The sequence below is a fragment of the Lactuca virosa genome, chromosome 3, assembly GCF_052849685.1.
Source record: "Lactuca virosa cultivar CGN04683 chromosome 3, Lactuca_virosa_CGN04683_v6, whole genome shotgun sequence".
Taxonomy (NCBI): Eukaryota; Viridiplantae; Streptophyta; class Magnoliopsida; order Asterales; family Asteraceae; genus Lactuca; species Lactuca virosa.
The window spans coordinates 34,958,079-34,978,351 of NC_136428.1; the positions used below are offsets into that span (position 1 = coordinate 34,958,079).

Genomic DNA, 20,273 nt, shown 5'->3' on the forward strand with positions numbered 1-20,273 from the left:
CCATCGGTAATCCTCAAGGTGGCTGGTGCAGGCGCTGCCACTGCCCCTCCTGACAATCTCCGATAATCGGCCTTTTTATGGCCGAGCTAGTTGAAATGAAAGCAAATCAGTGCACCCGTAGGTCAGTCCCTACTCATATGACTAGTCTGACCAAATCTGAAACAACCTAAATACACTGCTCGACATGCCCCACCGTGCGGTTTTTCGCACTTTCCACAATGGCCCTGACCTTGCTGTCCTCTGGTGTGTGAATCAGAAGTCTTGGGCTTCTTAGCACGACCCACTGTTGTCTGCACCTGCTCCGGCTTATGCTTCATCCGACGCTCTAACTCAATTTCCCGTTCCCGGGCCCTCGCAATCATATCATTCAGGGTATTACACCCAAAATAGCTCACAAAATCCTTGATCTCGTCCTTTAGTATGTCATGATATCTCGTCTTCTTCATCTCATCATCCTTATCATACTGCGAAACTAACAAGGCTCTCTCTCGGAACTTGGCAATGATCTCTGCCACAGTCTCTGTAGTCTGATGAAGGTCCTGAAACTCCCTCACCAGCTGCTGCACCTCAATCGCTAGTGTAAACTCCTTGTGAAATCTCGTAACAAACTCCCCCAAGACATGGACGCCACTGCCTTAGTCCCCTCTACACGATTGACCTCCTCCCACCCGTCTTGGGATCAGTCTCTCTTAAGGCAGGAGGCAAATCCCACCTTTGCCCCCTCAGAGTAGAAGCTCGTTCGCTGAGCATTCTCCATGTTTGCGATCCATCAGTGGCTGGAAATGGGTTTCTTAATCCCAAATAACTCTGGAGCTCTACAGGCCTTGGAGCTCTATCAGTGGCTGGAAATGCTCCTATCTGTCTCAAAGTGATCTCCGCCTAAAGGGCCCCGAGTCGCTCGTCCAGAAGCTCCATAATCCCCTCCTTGATGGTACCAAAAATCACCGGGGTGGCCTCCATGATATCACGAGTGATCTTTAATCTGATAAACTCGTGCGACCGCTCATCAATTGGTATGAAACTGGCGCCAGAACCCGATCCAAAAGATCTTCCTCGAGTGGACACCATACTCAGCTGAAATACAAACATACAAATGATCAACAAAATTTCGAGGAGACTTCCTGTCTACAAGCCCCTTATAAGGTCCAAGACTGTTCTTGCCTCGAGTACAGATGATGTGCTTTCAGTAGTACAAGCCCAATACTACCTTCCATACTTATCTGTCCTTTCCTCAAGAAACATCCCGAATACCCTAAGTCACCACACTAAATCTATACACACCATCCCTATGTTAAACATCATATAAATCCTACTATGACATTTCCTAGGTTCTCCAACGAATTCTCAATTCAACCGCCCTGCTATACCAAGAACCTCAACCAACACCGTTGGTTGCCTTAGGCATGCAAGTTGTACAAAAAATGGTATCACATGGACTATCGAATAATGATTCTACCCTAAATCCACAACCAAACAAGGAACATGAAATGAGGCTAAACCGATCATTCCAGGGCTGTATGAAAGTAATCGTATGTAACTTTTAAAGCATAAACTTGCAAATAACCGAGTCGATATCAATCCCAAGTAACACATAACATCCAATCCTCCTAGGCTATATGGCATCACAAAAATCAGGCAATTCTATCATATGATTCCTGAAGGTATCCTTAACCCTACGCTAGTATGCAATTTACATATCTGATATAATAATCGTACCATATGGGTATGAGTATTTTAGGAACCACTTACATGAGCTCAACTGATTGCACGCATCACACCCCTTTCTATTTGGTAAAAATCTTTTAAAATTTTATTTTCTATTGAAAAGATTATCAATTCCTTAGTTCGAGTTCTGACACACTCGAAAGTGCGCCCGAATCCCTCAAACCAAGGCTCTGATACCAACTTGTTTTGACCCAAAATACAATGATAAAACTTTTTTGTTTAAAAACCATTAGTTCCATGCATCTATTGTTATATAACCCGGACATGTATCTATTGTTATATGGGTGTTACACATACCAAGAAGATACAACTTTTATAACCCCAACATGTATCTATTGTCATATGGGTATGCATTTTGGTTTGATAAATGCAGGTGCTATATTAAAGATTGGTCAACAAGATATTTAAAGAAAAACTTGGAAAAACGATGGAGATCCATATAGACAATATTGTGCTAAAGTACAAGAAAGATGAGAACCACCTCCAAGATCTTAAAGAGGCGTTCAACATCTTAGCCCAGTTCAACATGAAACTCAATCCTTATAAATGCCATTTTTGCATCAACGATGGAAAATTCTTGGGCTATATAGTAATAAATAGAGATAAGATTAGGCATACTCTGCTGCTGCCGATACGTTGGAGCGCTAGAGCGGTAAAAGAGAAATATGTGGCTGGGGTCGAATCTCAAAATCTCTATTTTTTTAGAATCTCAAGTGGACTGTCATATATATATATATATATATATATATATATATATATATATATATATATATATATATATATATAATGGAGGATTGTGGTTTTCTTAAGGGTGAAAGGGAGGTGATGGAGGTTGAGGGTGTGCAAACCCTAACACTCACTTCCCTTAAATAGGAACATAAACCCCATAAATTAGGGTTAAGCACTCAGCGGCTACCTTGTCGTGAATACAAGCTCGTCACGTCGTGACGCATGGTGAATGATACACGTTTCAACTACCATGGCCACGTCGTGGCCACATTTTAACTCTTTAAAATATCCAAAACATAGTGAATTATTTACCTGAATATATATATACATATATATATATATATATATATATATATATATATATATATATATATATATATATATATATATAGGAAAGATTAATAAAAAATGCATAAACCTTGGGAAACCCTAAAACCTAAAAAATCAATACAAATACATAGAAAAAAAAATGCTTTGAGATATCTAATTTTTTTTTTTACTTTACAGGGCTGAAAATTGCAATTTTTTATACCAACTTGAATTTTTTAATAACATATATATATATATATATATATATATATATATATATATATATATATAAGTATTTTTTATGTGTTTGTAGGGTTTCTTATATATTATATTTATATATGAATGATACTTAATCTGTAAAAAAATATTAATCATATTTTTTATTCATAAGTGAATAACGAATGTGTTGTATTAAAAATCTGATGCATTTTTATTCATTTATGAATAACGATAGCCGAAAATATAAAAAAAAAAATTAATTTTTTATTTTATCCTAAAATTATATCAATATGGATGTCTATTTGTAGAGAATAAAAAATCGTGAATTTTGGTATACTTAAAATCATTTTTCGATAAAAATAGCTTTTTAAAAATTAAAAAAACGAAAAAAACTATGTTTTTGTATATATTAAGGTAATGATTAGCATAGTTTAAGGAAACATGTTTTGTTGGAAAACACATGTGTATTCCTTTCCCATTTCCACTGGTACGACTGAGGTTTTGCGGCAAAAATAAATGAGTGGCTGAGAATGATTCCCTCATTCTCAACCTTTTTTATTTTCTTAATTGAACTTACATCTCTCTCTCTCTATATATATATATATATATATATATATATATATATATATATATATATATATATATATATATATATATATATATATATATATATAGGTTTAGAGATTCGTGTATTACACGCAGGCCCGGTCCTGACGGTAAGCAACCCGGGTGGTCGCCCATGGCCCATGCCTCTAAGGGGCCTAAAATTTGTAGAGTATATATAGTATAATTATATAGAGAAAAAACTAACTCATCTAAAAATGTTATGAGAAATATTTTTTTTAAATTAGTTTTTTTTTGTAACGTTTTGACATATTTGTATTTTTTAATGTTATAGTGAATTTTATAACAATGTCTTTATTTTCTATTTAATTTTTACTATATATATGATTTTGAGGTACCATTTTTTTTTTCGCCATGGGCCCACTATATCTGTGGACCGGCTCTGATTACACGAGATGACAACTTAGAAAATCAAACTATATTGCTAAAATACACAAAATATAAAAATATACTAATTAAATATGACTAAATATTACAAACAGGAACCGAGGAAAAGAGAAAAATTAAATAAAAAGAATAAATATTAAAGATTTCTGAGACGATTACATGATTCGAATAGAAAAAAAATTTATATAGAACCAAAATCTTGATGCACCAAACGGTATTATGAAAAAGTTATATCAAGTTATGGGGAATTGAGATTTTATAGATGAGGTTCTTAGGGTGAATTTTTTGTTTATTTTCGACTTTAATTTTTATTATTGTCCAATGGTGATTTTGGAACTTATAAACTCAAAGCCTAAATTGATTAAATTTGAAATCTTCCTATTATAATAAATGAATAGGTCTATTCTTACATTGACAAGTGTTATAATATTAGAACTATTTATTAATATTATATGTTTTTTTTTTAAACGACAAACTAACTAATCTATTCCTAAATAATCACATATGTCTCCATCGAGACTTGAACCCCTGACCTCTCATATGAGAAGGTCACACCTATGTCTCTATCATGCCTATTTGTCAACCTATTAATTATCCATTTCAAATTTCAAATTTCAAATTTCCCATTCGAATTTCCTTAAATTAATAATTGATTTTCTATTTTAAATTTCAAATTTTAAAAATTTTCATTTTAATTATATTAAATTAATAACATTAGATTAAAAAATAAAATAAAAATAATACAGATGATAAGATGATATAACTTCACGTATTTATTTAAAACAACGATTATAATTTTATATAACTAAAAAAATATTTATTAAGCAATAATTTATTTAAAATAATTGATTAATAATTTTTATTTTTTAATATGAAAGTTTAATTAGTTTTATAACCATGATTCTCACGGGTTATATATTAGTTTGCTTTATAGAAAGATGATATGCCATTTGTCAAAAAGGTTTTAAATCAATATGTAAACTTAGTTGAAAATGAGAAAAAAATTCAAAAGTATTAACTTATCTTAATTGGGAGCTAAGATCATGGCAAAAATCATCAGAGGCAGTTGTAATCTTGAACTATTAAAACGTAATTTGAAAAAATTCAAAGGGAATTAATAGAGGAAAAAGTAATAATAAAATACATAAATAACAAATTTTATTTTATATACTACAACAATTCATACATCACATATCACATATATCACATATATCACAATTACTCGGAAACGATCTGTTTTTAAACTAATACATCTCTCAATTATAATCTATATTATCAAAGATTTATCTCTCATTTATGAATTATCTTTCTGTTAATAATCCGTTTCTCAATCAAGGTTAATCTTTCAACCATATATTATTCTCTCGGAATAACCAATCTACCAATTATCAATTAATTACTTATTAATGATTAATAATTTAAATCATATAATGTATATCGTGTATAACATATCAATAGATGTTAGAGTAGTGTTACTCACATGGTTAGTCAGCAGACTTATTCTAGTTCCGAGTTCAAACATTTGTTGCCTATCAGCTCGTCATGTGGTAGCACCTAATCATTAAATAACGAGTTTCTCAAAACTTGTCATAACTCACTACTAGCTACCATCAGTGACCTCTTGTCACCAAACTAATCAAATTTCATAATATTAACATAATAGGCTTAACCTGTAAGTCATTAGTTAAATCTCTCATAACGGCCATTTCACAAATATTAGGGTTTATAACCCTTACAGTCTCAAATAAATCTTTAATCGTAAGATTTACTAACTGATCTTACTAATGAGTTCGTAACAGCACCATATCACGAATACTCGTAACTAGGGCTGTAAACGAACCGAACGAACATGAACAACCTTGTTCATGTTCGTTCGTTTAAGTTAGCCGAACAATCGAACGAACACGAACGGATAAACGAACGGAGTTTTCTTGTTCATGTTCGTTCGTTTAACAAATTGTCTTGTTCATGTTCGTTCGTTTATGTTCGTGAACATGCTAAACGAACATAGACGAACAAAGATAAACAAACACAATTGAACATATATCAACATAAACGAACTATAATATAATAATGTAATAAAAAAATTGAAAATATATGAACATAAAAAAACTTAAACGAACGAACATAAACGAACGTAAACAAACAACATAAACGAACGTTCACGAACGTAAATGAACGAACGAGACCATTGTTCATGTTCGTTCGTTTAACTAAACGAACTAGAATTTGTGTTCATGTTCGTTCATTTATTAAATAAACGAACTTCCCGCCGAACAGTTCACGAACGGTTCGCTGAACGTTCAGTTCGTTTACAGCCCTACTCGTAACCCATATTCGGGTCAAATATATCTTAATAAATATAACATATAGAAATCATAAATTAACGGGGTAAAAGATACCTCAACGCATCTCGTACTCGGCCCTGTATCACCCGTATAATAATATAACATCTCTAGTATAATCTCCCGAGAATGGCTCCCGAGCAGCATCTCCGATCACATGCCAAAAACTCCACAAATGATACAAAACACTCGTCTTTATACCCTGGGAATCGCCACGTCGTGGCCTTCAGGTTTTCCCACGTATCACACTCTTCTGCCCCGTGTTACAATTGACTCATCAGGTGCCACATCGTGGTCTTCAATTCCACGTCGTTGGGGAATCAATTGTCATGTGTCACTCTCCAGTTGACACGTGTCTTAGTGACTCGTACTCATTTCCATGTCGTGGCCTTCTATGCCACGTCGTGGGCATCAAAAGTTGACCGCTGACTTGACTTCTTTTGACTATCTCATAACAGCAACATACTTTCATCTAAACTTCAAACGACCATAACTTTCTCATACGAACTTCGTTTTCGACGATCTTTATACCCCGTAATCCTCTCAGCAAGCTCCACAACGTTCCTCAATTATCTTTTGCTAAATAGCATTTCTAAATTTAAAGTAACTCTACACTCTATTTTTCCTGCTCGCCTCATATCTTTTTATATCTTCTGAAATGATACTTGGTCATGAAGGATATATATATATATATATATATATATATATATATATATATATATATATATATATATATATATATATATATATATATATATATATAAGATTTAAAACTGGAAAACCGGACCGGAACCGGAACTGGAACCGTTAGAACCATAATATATATAAACGGTTCCGATTATGGGTTTAAAGAAATACTTTATCCGGGTTCGAGGTAATCTGGGTTTGGGTCCATCAGGTCTGGATAAACTGAGTTTAAGAACCAGAATCGGTGTTAGGAATCGGAACCACTTTTAAGGGTCGGAACCGATTTCTATGAAAGGTTTAAAATATGTGTATCTCATTCGTTTCAAGTCGGATTGACATGAAATTTTTTCAAACATATAGTTTAGAGTTTATACATGATTTTGGACTATAAATTTTTCATTTTTAGTTTTATATTCATTGACTTACAGTCCCCCAAAATCGAGATATCAATGCTAAAAGTTTTTAGTTTTTCAGTTTTTTTGCATTATGTGAAAAAATTAAAATATACATATCTAATTCGTTTGAAGCCGGATTGATAAGATATTTTTACAACATGTAGTTTAGAGTTTATACCTTAGTTTAGACAACAATATTGTCATTTTTGGTTTAATATTCAATGAACTATAGTCTTCCGAAGTCGGGATATCAAAACTGAAAATTTTCAAACTTTTCAGCTATTTGTTTTTGTACTTTGTACTTTGTGAAAATGTTAAAACATGCATATCCTCATTCATTTAAACACGGATTAACATACAGTTTTTCCAGAGTGTATTTTATAATTTGTACATGAATTTAGACTAAAATTTTGTTAATTTCGAGTTTATATTCAACGACTTACAGTCCCTCAAAGTCGAGATATCAAAGCTGAAAGTTTATAGTTTTTTTTTTAGTTTTTTTGTATATTGTGAAAATTTTAAAACATGTATATCTAATTCGTTTGAATTCAGATTGACATGCGGTTTTTCCCAACTTATAGTTTAGAGTTTGTACATGAGTCTAGACTATAATTTTGTCATTTTTGGTTTAATATTCAATTAATTACAGTCCCTCGAAGTCGGGATATCAAAGCTAAAAATTTTCAACTTTTCAGCTATTTGTTTTTGTACTTTGTATTCTGTGAAAATGTTAAAACAGGCGTATGTCATTCGTTTAAAGTCAGATTGACATGCGGTTTTTTTTCCAAAGTGTAGTTTAGAGTTTTTACATGATTTTAGACTATAACTTTGTCAATTTTGGGTTCATATTCAATGACTTACAGTCACCCGAAGTCGGGATATCAATATGAAAATTTTCAAAGTTTAACCCACTAAGTAGCAAGTAATTACCAAAAAACTCTAGTTTATCCGGTTCTAAACCAACTTTACCTGGTTCCACCCTACCCACTTTGATGTTTCCGAGTTTTTCGGTTCTAGACCCACTTTACGCGGTACCGTACCCGGAACCAGATCCTATATACCGGTTCGGTTTCCGATCCTACAAAATCCCATTAATTGGTTCCGAGTTTTCCGGGTCCGTATCCATCTAGGGGTTCAATTAAGAAAAAAATGTTCAGAATGGGGGAATCAATCTCAACCACATACTTATTTTGCCGCAAAACACTTGGACGTAACTGCGGAAATGGGTAAGGATACACATGTGTTTTCAAACCAAACATATTTCCTTAAACTATGTTAATAATTACCTTAATATATAGAAAAAACATAATTTGTTTATTTTAATTTTTAAGGAGCTATTTGTATCGTAATATTATTTTAAATATACCAAAATTCATAATTTATTATTCTCTATGAATAGACATCCATATTGATATAGTTTTAAAATAAAATAAAAATTTTATTTTTTTTGTAGTTTGAGCTCTCGTTATTGAAAAGTGAATAAAAATGCATAAGATTTTTATTGCAGTACACTCGTTATTCACTTCTGAATGAAACATATGCTTAATTTTTTTTACAGTTTTAAGTATCATTCATATATGAATATAACATGTAATAAATTTTTTCTTACCTAAAATATATTTTTTACATCGTCTTTCGTCACATGTTATATTCAAATATGAATAAAACGTGTATTAGATCTCGTCATATATTATATTCATATATGAATAAAACATTTATCAGATTTTTATGCAGTTCATATTCATATATAAATAAGTAGTATGTTAATAAAAGACGAAATGTTTTGAAAATTCGAACTACTTATTCATATATGAATAACAAATGAAATGTAACAAAATTCTGATAAATGTGTTACTCATCTATGAATATAACTTGTGAGAAGAGTTAATACACGTTTATTCATATATATATATATATATATATATATATATATATATATATATATATATATATATATATATATAACATGTGACGAAAGCTGATGTAATCTGTAAAAAGTTTATTACATGTTATATTCATATATGAATGATACTTAAACTTTAAAAAACATTAAACATACTTTTTATTCATAAGTGATTAACCAATGTAGTGTAATAAAAATCTGATGCATTTTTATTCACTTATGAATAACGAGATCTAAAACTATAAAAAAATTATTTTATATTAAAACTATATGAATATGGATGTTTATTTATATAGAATAAAAAAGTATGAATTTTGATATATTTACAAGTAGTTTTTTGATAAAAATAGCTCCTTAAAAATTAAAAATAAAACTATGTTTTTGTATATATTAAGGTAATGATTAACATAGTTTAAGGAAACATGTTTGTTTGACAAACACACATGTATTCATTTCCCTTTCCCGCCGGTAAGATGGAAAATTTTGCGGCAAAAATAAATGATTGGTTGAGAATTAATCTCACATGCCCAACTTTTTTTATTTTCTCAATTGAATTTATATATATATATATATATATATATATATATATATATATATATATATATATATATGTTCATACGAAAACATAAATACTTTGCGAAAATACGAAAACAAATTTTATCTTATAAAAATCAAACACATGCACTTTAGAAATTAACTTTATTAGCAATAAATTAAAGATAATAAGTTTACATCGGAGGGTGTTATGGTAATATAGATTTAAAGATGGTTTTATCAACTATTTTTTTCCACGTTCTTAACCACTTTTAAATTCAAGTTTTCATAATAAAATTGTCAAAAAACATGTTTTGCTAATATGAAACAATTTCTCATATATCATCGATTAGTACCATGTAGTTCAAATTTTGGATGAATTCTTGTCCAAAATATAAGGTTGATGTAGCACAATCTCATAGGTTTTCCTTGTTTTCACGTTTTCGCAAATTGCTAAAGGTGTCAATCGTGTCGTGTCGTTTCGAAACACTAAATGGGTTGAAAGTGTTTGACCCTAACCCGACCCGTTTAATTAACGTGTCATGTCAACCCGTTTATTTTTGTGTCGAGTCCGTATCGGGTTTCGTGTTAGGGGTATACCTAGAAATATGTCGTGTCATGTGAGGTTAAATGATTGAACATGTTGAAAGAGTTGGATTTAGGTAGGCAAAAAAGAAAACTAATAGTTTGGAGGCAAAATAGATGAATTCATAACAAGTTCAGATGACAAAATTGAAAGAGTAGGAGCTAGGGAGGTGGAAGACAAGATCATGAGGATGAGAGAGTGGTCAAAGGGACTATGTAGTTTGTGAGAGAATGGAAAAAACTAAAAACGAAGTCTTGATCTAGACGGCTATGTTATTTGAACATTCAAAACGACTCAATCTAAATGTTTTCTTTTACTTATTATTTTGGTTTTGTATCTTTCTAGTTTATTTAAAAAATTCAAAAAACTTACATATAAATAAACGAGTCATTTTCGAGTTAAAATATTCAACCTTAACCTTACCCGTTTAGTTTTCTTGTCGTGCCGTGTCAAACCGTTTATTTAAACGAGTTGAAATATCTTAACCAAACCCGTTTATTTCGTGTCAAGTTCGTTTTAGGTTTCGTGTCATGTCAATTTTTGCCATCTCTAGATGTTACTTGTTTACAGACTACTACGATTGAGGAATAATTATTGGTCGCGAATAATCGTCAGTGTAGTTCTTTCGCTAAACAATTCTTTCGCTAATCAGCACTTTGATAGCTAGGGCTGTGCATGGGTCGGTTTTGGACCCAAACCCAACCCAACACATAAATGGTCGGTTTCTGGTTTTCAGAACCCAATGAATCGGTTCGATTTTTTGGGTTCTGAGGTCGGTTTGGGCGGTTTCTTGGGTTCAACCCATACACTCACGGGTTCTGGGTTTAAACCAATTTTCCAGAAATGAAGCAAGAAGTTAAATACTTCAAAAAAACACCAAATTGAAGTTAAATACTTCAAAAAACATGAGTCTTACAACCAAATAGCCTATTACAAGTTACAACCAAAGCCTGAAATAGTCTATTACAACCAAAACAAAATCAAGTATGGGTCGGTTCCTGGGGTTGGATGAGTCTGTTTCTTGGGGCGATTTGCCGGTTTTAAGTATGGGTCGGTTTCTTGGGTTGGATGAGTCAGTTTCTGGGTAAAAACCGAAACTGAACCCGAGTTTTAGGTTTTTAGCAAATTCAAACCCTAACCGTCGGTTTTGCTTCGGTTTCGGTTTCGTCGGTTTTAGTCGGTTTATCGGTTTCTTGGTTTGGGTTTGCTCACCCCTATTAATAACCACTTTTCCTTTTTTTTTTTTAGTAAATTACAGAAATGGTCCCTATGCTTTGGTCATATTCGTAGTTTTGGTCTCTAAGTTTAAAAATTGATAGATTGCATCCATGTGGTTTATTATTGCAGTTTTGGTCATTGCTTCATATGAAAAGACTAACTTACCCTTCCTTTTTGTTTTTCATTTTCTTTTAACAATTTATTATTATTATTATTATTATTATTATATAACAATTTTATTTGTTCTTTATTTTAACAGAATTTGTATAGATTTTTTATAAAATTATTTTTAGTTTTTAAATTATATATATATATATATATATATATATATATATATATATATATATATATATATATATATATATAGGGAAATGATCAAATGAGAACACCTAAAAGGTTGAGAACGCGAGAACAAGTATATTCATTTGTGATTCCATGTATTCATTTGTGGATAAATGATAAATTTTTACGCACAATTAACATGAATATGCTTTTTCTCTTCAATTGAAATTAAAGGCGTAAAAATTTATCATTTCTCCGCAAATGAATACATGGAATCGCAAATGAATATACTTTGTTCTCGCGTTCTCAACATTTTTGGTGTTCTCATTTGATCCTACTCCTATATATATATATATATATATATATATATATATATATATATATATATATATATAGAGAGAGAGAGAGAGAGAGAGAGAGAGTTAAGTTCATATATAAACCACAATTATTGTGTGAATGTAAGACTAAATGTGGTCCAATCATTTGACAAATGCATTATAATAATTTAATTAATTAAATTAATTATTATCTAAATTAAATATCTATAATTTAGGCAACTAATCAATATTTTTTAATTCAAAATCCACTATTTTAGGACGTCTAACCCAACACCATTATAATATTATAATCGATATCAATCGCTATTTTCACCGTCGTAGAACCTCATCAACATGTGGCTCACTCCTTTGAAGTTATCATTCATATTCTTTTTTTATAACAACTATGTTATCGTCGATATTAGAGGCTATCAATACCAGAAACAAAGATTGAGATTTCACATGCTACATTTATGTGTTAAAAAATAGGTTACATGTCTACTTAATACTAATTCATTAAAAAAACTGACAGAATCGGATATCAAGTGATATATTCTCAAATAATTCTTCAGATTAATTCTTATAGAATATGTCGTACTTATTCTTAAAGAATACAATAGCTTTATTCTAAAAGAATGCGTAATTAATTTTAATGAATACATAATTTTTATTCTAAAAGAATATGAAAAACAGTTAGGATTTTTTTTGTTTTTAATCCATGATTTTAACAAACATGTTGGAAAAGAAAAACCCCAATAATTACCACCAACTTTATTCTTGGCTAATGTGGTTGTTAACTAAAGAAACATATGAACTAAACATTTCCAATTCTTCAAGAACGATGTTTTATTACTTATGATCATGACATGTACTACTGTGTTATTCTTCAATTTTATTCAATAAAGTTAAAATACATTTAGTAACAGTGAAAACCCTAATCGATTACATGTGTTATAGGGATTCATTCTTGAAGAATAATACGAACAACAAACATAATGTCGGAAAAACAAAGTCATCATCGTCTGGTGCTAACGGAAAATGAACAATATTCTTAAACTTCAATTGAAAGTTCTTTTTTAACCTCGAACCCAATCTCCTGCTCTTCATTCTGTTTTTTCTACACCTAGGAATTCTTGATTTTTGGTTTTCAGAAACGTGCTCCTGCTTTTTAGTGTGAGAATTCACCGACAATCTTGCAAATTATAATCCTTCATGATTCTTTAGCAATGGTTGTAGAATGAAGGTAAATTATTGTATTTTTGTTCCAAGATTATAGATTGTGGAAGATAATCACGTATCCCAATTTAGTCGACATTTCCTTATTTGAATATTTGCAGAAAGTGAAGAATATCATATGATCGGTTTCTTCTATAAACAAATTAAATATATTCTTAATAATTACAATAATGCCATAACATTCTTAGCCTTTAGATTTTTTTTAATTCTACAGTTCTCATTAAGTCATACATTCACACTATACTTAAGTTTCACATTTAATCTTAACCCTATATATATATATATATATATATGAAAAAGTTCAATAGAAAACCATTATTAATTAAGGAACCAAAGAATCAATCCAAAGCGTCGAAATTTAAAGCGATCAACGACAAAAGGAATGGTTGTAGACTTTTACAATGAACGCACATGCACCGGATTATAACAAAACCCACTTACTTTTTTCGTTTAAAATTTTTTTAGGCCATTTTTTTATTGAAAAAAAAAATGAATATACCGTTGTCCACGGTTTTTCGTGCTCTTTCCATAGATCCATGATGATATATAAAAAATGAACTTTTTTTTTCGAAAAAAACCCACTTTATTTTCTTTGTTGAAAAGTTAAGCTCTATTTTGTTATAGAAAAAAATTAACAAATATATCAAAATTCATACTTTTTTTCTTATTCGAATATACGATTTAATATTATATTTTTACGTTTTGTTCGTTCAGATTATATAATATTTTTTTTATGTTTTGCTCGAATAAACAAATTAAAATAGAACCCAGATACCTATCAAAGATCAAATATAATTATTTAATGTTGTTTTTTATGTGTTTTTCGTTTACATCATTCGTTTATGTGGTGAACTTTTTTTTTTATTCAACTTTAAGATGTTTTATTGTTACTTAATGAGTATTAATAAACGGTAGATTTAATTTAAGATTATATATATTTTATGTGCTTTATTTTTTTATGTTCAGACAATATATATTTAATGAGTATTAACAAACGGTATATTTTATTTAGGATTATTCTTTTAACAAATAGTTGTTATTTTGATTGTTGTTATGGCGGTATGATAGTTGTTGATCCTAATATTTAAGATTATTCGTTTAAAAAGTAATTATAAAACCTTTTAAAGTTGAAAAAAAAAATAAAGTACATAAACGAATGATGTAAACGAAAAACACATTAAACGAAAAACCACAAAAATATATTATTTGTTAGGGCATTGTTACATAAATTTAGATTTCTACGTAGATTAAGAAAGTGAAAATTAGATTGGTTTGTTTGGGTTAAATTTTTGTATTTATTTCCTAGCATCTTGATGGGTTTTTTCATTGGAATTTGTTGATGCTAAAAAAGAAAGTAACGTCTGATTTTGGTGTAAAGTTTAAATAACATTTTTTATTTAAGAATAAAAGTGTAACTTAATAAGATAAATATAAAATCTTGATGACTTAAATCATTATCAACAACCACTTATTTATCATGCATCATGCATATCTGTTATTTAAGACAAAAGGTTTCTAAAAATAAAATAAATTGTAATATTCGTCTCCTTTCTTGATATAATAGTACATGTATGACAGTGTGAACATGTGCTGATGGGCCGAGCTGTTTCGTTTCGGTTTTAACGTAAAATTGAAACTAAATCATAATTGTTATGTACTTAAGTTTGTTTTTTTTTTTTTTTTTTTTCTTTTTTAAAGTTATATTTCTACTTATAATAAAATCCTATACAAATATGAACTAACAATGATATATCTAATTCAGATATATTACTGAATAGTTATTAGTTCACAAATTATAAGATTTTAGATAATCTAAACACCATAGTTTAATAACAAAAGGGTCCATTTATTTTTTTTTGATTTAAAAAAAAAAAAATCCTCACATAAAGTTACCAATACACGCTAAAATGAGCATCGTAAAATACAATTATACCAAAAAAAAGAATAATAAACTAAAGAAATTAAATAAAAAAACAGTAAAAAAGTAACGAAAGAATAAGGAAGAGGATGCAAAATAAGAAAATACTAAAAAATGGCAAAAAAAAAAGGCAATTGAATTATTGTTAATATTTAGATATTCTTTGCGCTCTATATATGTTTAATGTTTTCCTCACATTTTGGAATTTCTTTTTTCAAGATTTCCAACTGTTATAATAAATTCCAGTTTTACCCTTTTTTCAGAATTAGGATCTCTTCAGGTCCCATCATGACATGTAAACTTCAATGCTTGAGCTTCTGAAGGAAAGACACAAAGGGCACGACTGAACGACGTCGTCACACTCTGTACAGACGCACAGATGCCGACACGGCAACAGCACCACCGATGCGATCCGTTTTCCACACGCCTTACATCCGGGTCCACTCACCACCACGACTCGTTCTGGGTCAATGTACGACGACTCGGCGTCTTCCGCATCACCCGCCGCCACCTCCTCACCTTGTGACACACACCCTCCTACGCCGGTAACAATTGCTTGCTGCAGCTGTGCCTGCAACGCCGCCGCGACCGCCTCCTGTGCCCTCGCCTTCGCCTGCCAAACGTTCGCCTCCGCGCTAAGTTGCGATGCTCGAGCCTCCAGTTCGGCGTTCCGCCGAAAGGCTTTCTCTGCCAACGCCTCCTTGTCCTTTATCATCCGCGACGCTGAATCCTTCGCCGCCCCGATCAGAGAAGTGTAGTGCCTTTGCCTCTTCTCTGCTAAATTCCGCCTGAACTCTTCTCCCTAGGGATACTGAATTTCAGCTACCAATTTGCTATTGATAAAAAAACGACGAATATATTTTACTTTTTAACGGGTTCTTACCTGGGATTGAAGATAATTGTCGATTTCATCTCGTTGTTGGTTGATTAGGTTGGATAGATCTTCTGAAAACACGGATACAAAACCAGAGGATTGAGGAGAAACGGAGTGTTGTTGATGGTGGTGGTCATTGAAAGCCAGTCGGAGTCCAGTAGATACATCAATATTTCGTGATTGATCAATTTGGGAAACATCCATGAGTTGATTGCCATGACCATGAGATTGTTGTTGATGGATATTAGACATATAATAATTCATAACATCTTCTCTTCCTCTTTTTCTTTGATTCGTAGTATAATTCCCGACTGTATCAACAAAAGAAACCGTTATATATTCCAATGTGATTGATAAAATCATATTCAGCTTTATTGTATGAAGATTCACATACATACCTGGAAAATTGTTGAATAAGGTGTGGTTGAGAGATTGATGATCATTATTAGTCCCTACTCCACCACCACAACCAACTCCGCCGCCTGATTGTGGTGGCAAAGGATACTTATTTCCATTTTGGGTAGCTTTCCCTTCTTGTATGGACATGGTTCTGCATGATAAAACGGGCTTCTTTTTCATGATTCTGTTTCAATCCGATCTCATAATTATATGGATCGATGGATAGAGGATCAAACCTGTTAAGAAGGAGAATATTTGATGAACATTGAGCTTGAACCGCCATTGTTGTACCTGATTTGATGTATGTTTGGAGTTTGGAATGGTGTGATGGAAAGAGAAAGAGAAAGAGAGCTGGGTTAATAAATGGCAGCACAAAAACGCATGATATGGAAGATGAAGGTGCTGGTACCCTATTCAAAACATATTGGGCGGAGTCTTCAATGTATTTCTTTAAATCAATCAAAATATTAATTTTTCAAGCAAGAATATATCACTCAAATTTACTTCATATCATATTTTACTTTTAAGCCTATTATTTTGACAAAGGTGTTATTGTACGTATCCCTTTATTATTACCAGGTCCAATTATACGTATCTCTCTATTATCGATCGTATTTTTTATATCAGTTAGTTACACCAAAATAAGTTCCATTAAATCAACATTTTTATTTATTGTACCATCTAATTTGATTTTTTTTTTCTTTTCCTTTTTACCATTGAGAATGATACATTTGATCGTAAAGATGGTTTGGGATCATTTTAGAAAAGCTACGTTAAACATTCAATTTAAGGAAACAAAGTTATGTAAGAAAATTGTAGTGGATTTTTCGCCATAAGTTGTTGATCCAGTTGTTCGTAAGAAAACATATATAAACATATATACGTCCACGATTGAGGAAACAACAGTAAAAAATATACCGTACCCCACCCAACCCCCTACCAACTCAAGATCCTTATAGATGTTATTTTTCTATGTATACATAAGATTATTCAGAGACTAATTGGTTTGATTTAAATAAGGACCTAGAAAGGCATAACATGTATTTGTTTTGAGAATATTCAATGGAGAACTCATATTTCAACCAAGCACTTATGAATGAATTCCACATGAATTTCATATCCATATATGGGCAAGATGTAATTGGATATGGAACTTGTGGATTCCACAATGTTCTTTCTTTTGGTCATACTGAAGATTATTGGCATCAGATTCGGTCGAGATTATGCATCATGCTATTAGCACATCTTGGAGAGTACACAATGATTTATGGTGATTATTTTAACACAAAGAGTCGCTCATTAAATCCCTATAGATTTGGTTCTGTGACATCTGAATAATGGTTGATTATGTCAGACACTGTTATTCTCATTGTTAACATATACAATATTATCGTTCATTTTCTGAGCAGAAAAAAAATTCTACAACATGGTTCTCACGTTGGTATTGCCCACAAGACATCCCAAATCATGATTTGTTGTGATGACCTATGTTTATAGTAGCCATTATGTAATGGTTGATTTACATGGAGTCTATCTAATGTCCACTTTTTTGTACTTTTTTGTCATATTGACGTACATACAGATCATAATATTCTGTTGAATGGAAAACCTTGTATATGCTTGACTAAATGCCTATGTTCCACATAATACACATAATGCACCACATAATTATAATACTTAACAGTTAGAGAGTGTGTGTTGTCTTTTCGTGTTGTGTTATGTTTAGTGTGTTGTTTTGGTGGTTTTGCCTAAACGCCCTTCTACGGTTAAAAGTCTTATGTAGGCTTAGGCCTATGCTACTATAGTGGTGTTCATAAAGTTTGTGTTGTTCAAGAGTTTCTATCATGTACGAGTTTAAATGATCAAGTTGGAGGTGTATTGTAGGTGATATATTCTTGGTTTTGATCAAGTATTTTTTGAATCATATAGTAATGGGTGTGCATGGGTCGGTTTGGGTCGGTTTTGGACCCAAACCCAACCCAACCCATAAATGGTCGGTTTCTGGTTTTCAGAACCCAATAGGATCGGTTTCTGGTCGGTTCGGTTTCTCGGGTTCTGAGGTCGGTTTGGGCGGTTTTTCGGTTTCTTGGGTTCAACCCATACATTCATGGGTTTTGGGTTTTAACCCATTTTTCATAAATGAAGCAACAAGTTAAATACTTCAAAAAACATCAAATTTAAGTTAAATACTTCAAAAAACATGAGTCTTACAACAAATAGTCTATTACAAGTCACAACCATAGCCCGAAATAGTCTATTACAACCAAAAAACAATCAAGTATAGGTCGGTTTCTCGGGTTGGATGGGTCGGTTTTTAGGGCGGTTTGTCGGTTTTAAGTATGGGTCGGTTTCTCGGGTTGGATGGGTCGGTTTCTAGGTAAAAACCGAAACCGAACCCGATTTTTCGGTTTTTAAAAAAATTAAACCCTAACCGTCGGTTTTGCTTCGGTTTCGGTTTCGTCGGTTTTAGTCGGTTTCTCGGTTTCTTGGTTTAGGTTTGCTCACCCCTAATCATCATTGCAAATCGACATATTGGTGCTCATTGCTTAATTGATGGTTGCTTCAAAGTTCATTTCTTTTTCTGGAATCAAGATTAAAGTTCATTGCTATTTTGGTTCTTTATAAAGTGTTTCGTGAAAGGGCTTTTTCATCCTTTTTCTGGTGTTCAATTGGCATTGGAGGCTCTGTATACTCTCTATTTGCTATAATCTTCACATTATGGAGTTAATGTGATCCTTAGAGTCTAATGTGGTTGTTCTACTTTGGTTTGATGGTGACCATAATTAGCTAATCAATTGTCTACACTCTACAAAGGCCAATTTTTGTGTTGTTGGTGTTGTCCCTACTGCTCTATGTCTTTTTGTTTTATAACTTTGTCTATTTTGTTGGTTTTCCCACTTAGTCATGGTGTACTTTTTCTTTTATATATTGTTGCTAGTTTCATGTTAGCCTTTTATTAAATAAAATTTTCAATTTTTTGGTATTTCGCATTGTGCAGTGGTAGCAGTTAAGGATGATTTCGTTTGAGAGAGATTTCAAAATTGAGATTTTAAATGAAATTATCAAGTTTTCTAAAAAAGACGCCTTAAATAGTTGGGATTAATTTTGCTATTTTGCATTTAATATGATATTTTGTGATATTTGACAAAATACGACCATTTATATTTGTTGTTTTTTTTTTGGTGGTGTGTGTGGGATTCAGTGGCGGACGCATAAGGTTTTAGTAGGGGTGACACTAAAAAAAAATTTCCGAAAAAATTTAAATTAGTAGTGGCACTCGTATTATAAGCCGGTGCACCTAATAGAAAAAACATAAAAAAAAAAAAAAATTTACACTACGTGCCGGAATCGGAGCAGTGACCCGGGACCCCCCGGACACCACTAAGGTCCGCCACTGGTGGGATTATTCCAATATATAAATACTGAGGTATAATTTACATTCCCATAATCGAAGGCGCTCCTTACCATGATTATATGATCTCAGGACTTTAAAATTTAATAAGTCACTTGTTTACTATCAAATATATTGGAATGAAATTATAGAAATGCTCATGACAACACATATGGACCATGATTTGGTTGGGTG

The 20,273-nt window shown here is 31.8% G+C and overlaps 1 protein-coding gene across 1 annotated transcript; it reads right to left on the reverse strand.

The window, feature by feature from the left end:
• Window positions 1–15,404: 15,404 nt before the first annotated feature.
• Window positions 15,405–17,139, reverse strand: LOC145165463 (BOI-related E3 ubiquitin-protein ligase 1-like). The gene is made up of 4 exons (XM_079084198.1): window positions 16,924–17,139; window positions 16,687–16,838; window positions 16,298–16,599; window positions 15,405–16,216 (listed from the first exon to the last, which is right to left on the reverse strand). Exons 1-4 carry the CDS (start codon window positions 16,968–16,970, stop codon window positions 15,701–15,703), a joined length of 1,017 nt encoding a protein of 338 aa, XP_078940324.1. The 5' UTR covers window positions 16,971–17,139; the 3' UTR covers window positions 15,405–15,700.
• Between the last annotated feature and the right edge of the window lie 3,134 nt (window positions 17,140–20,273).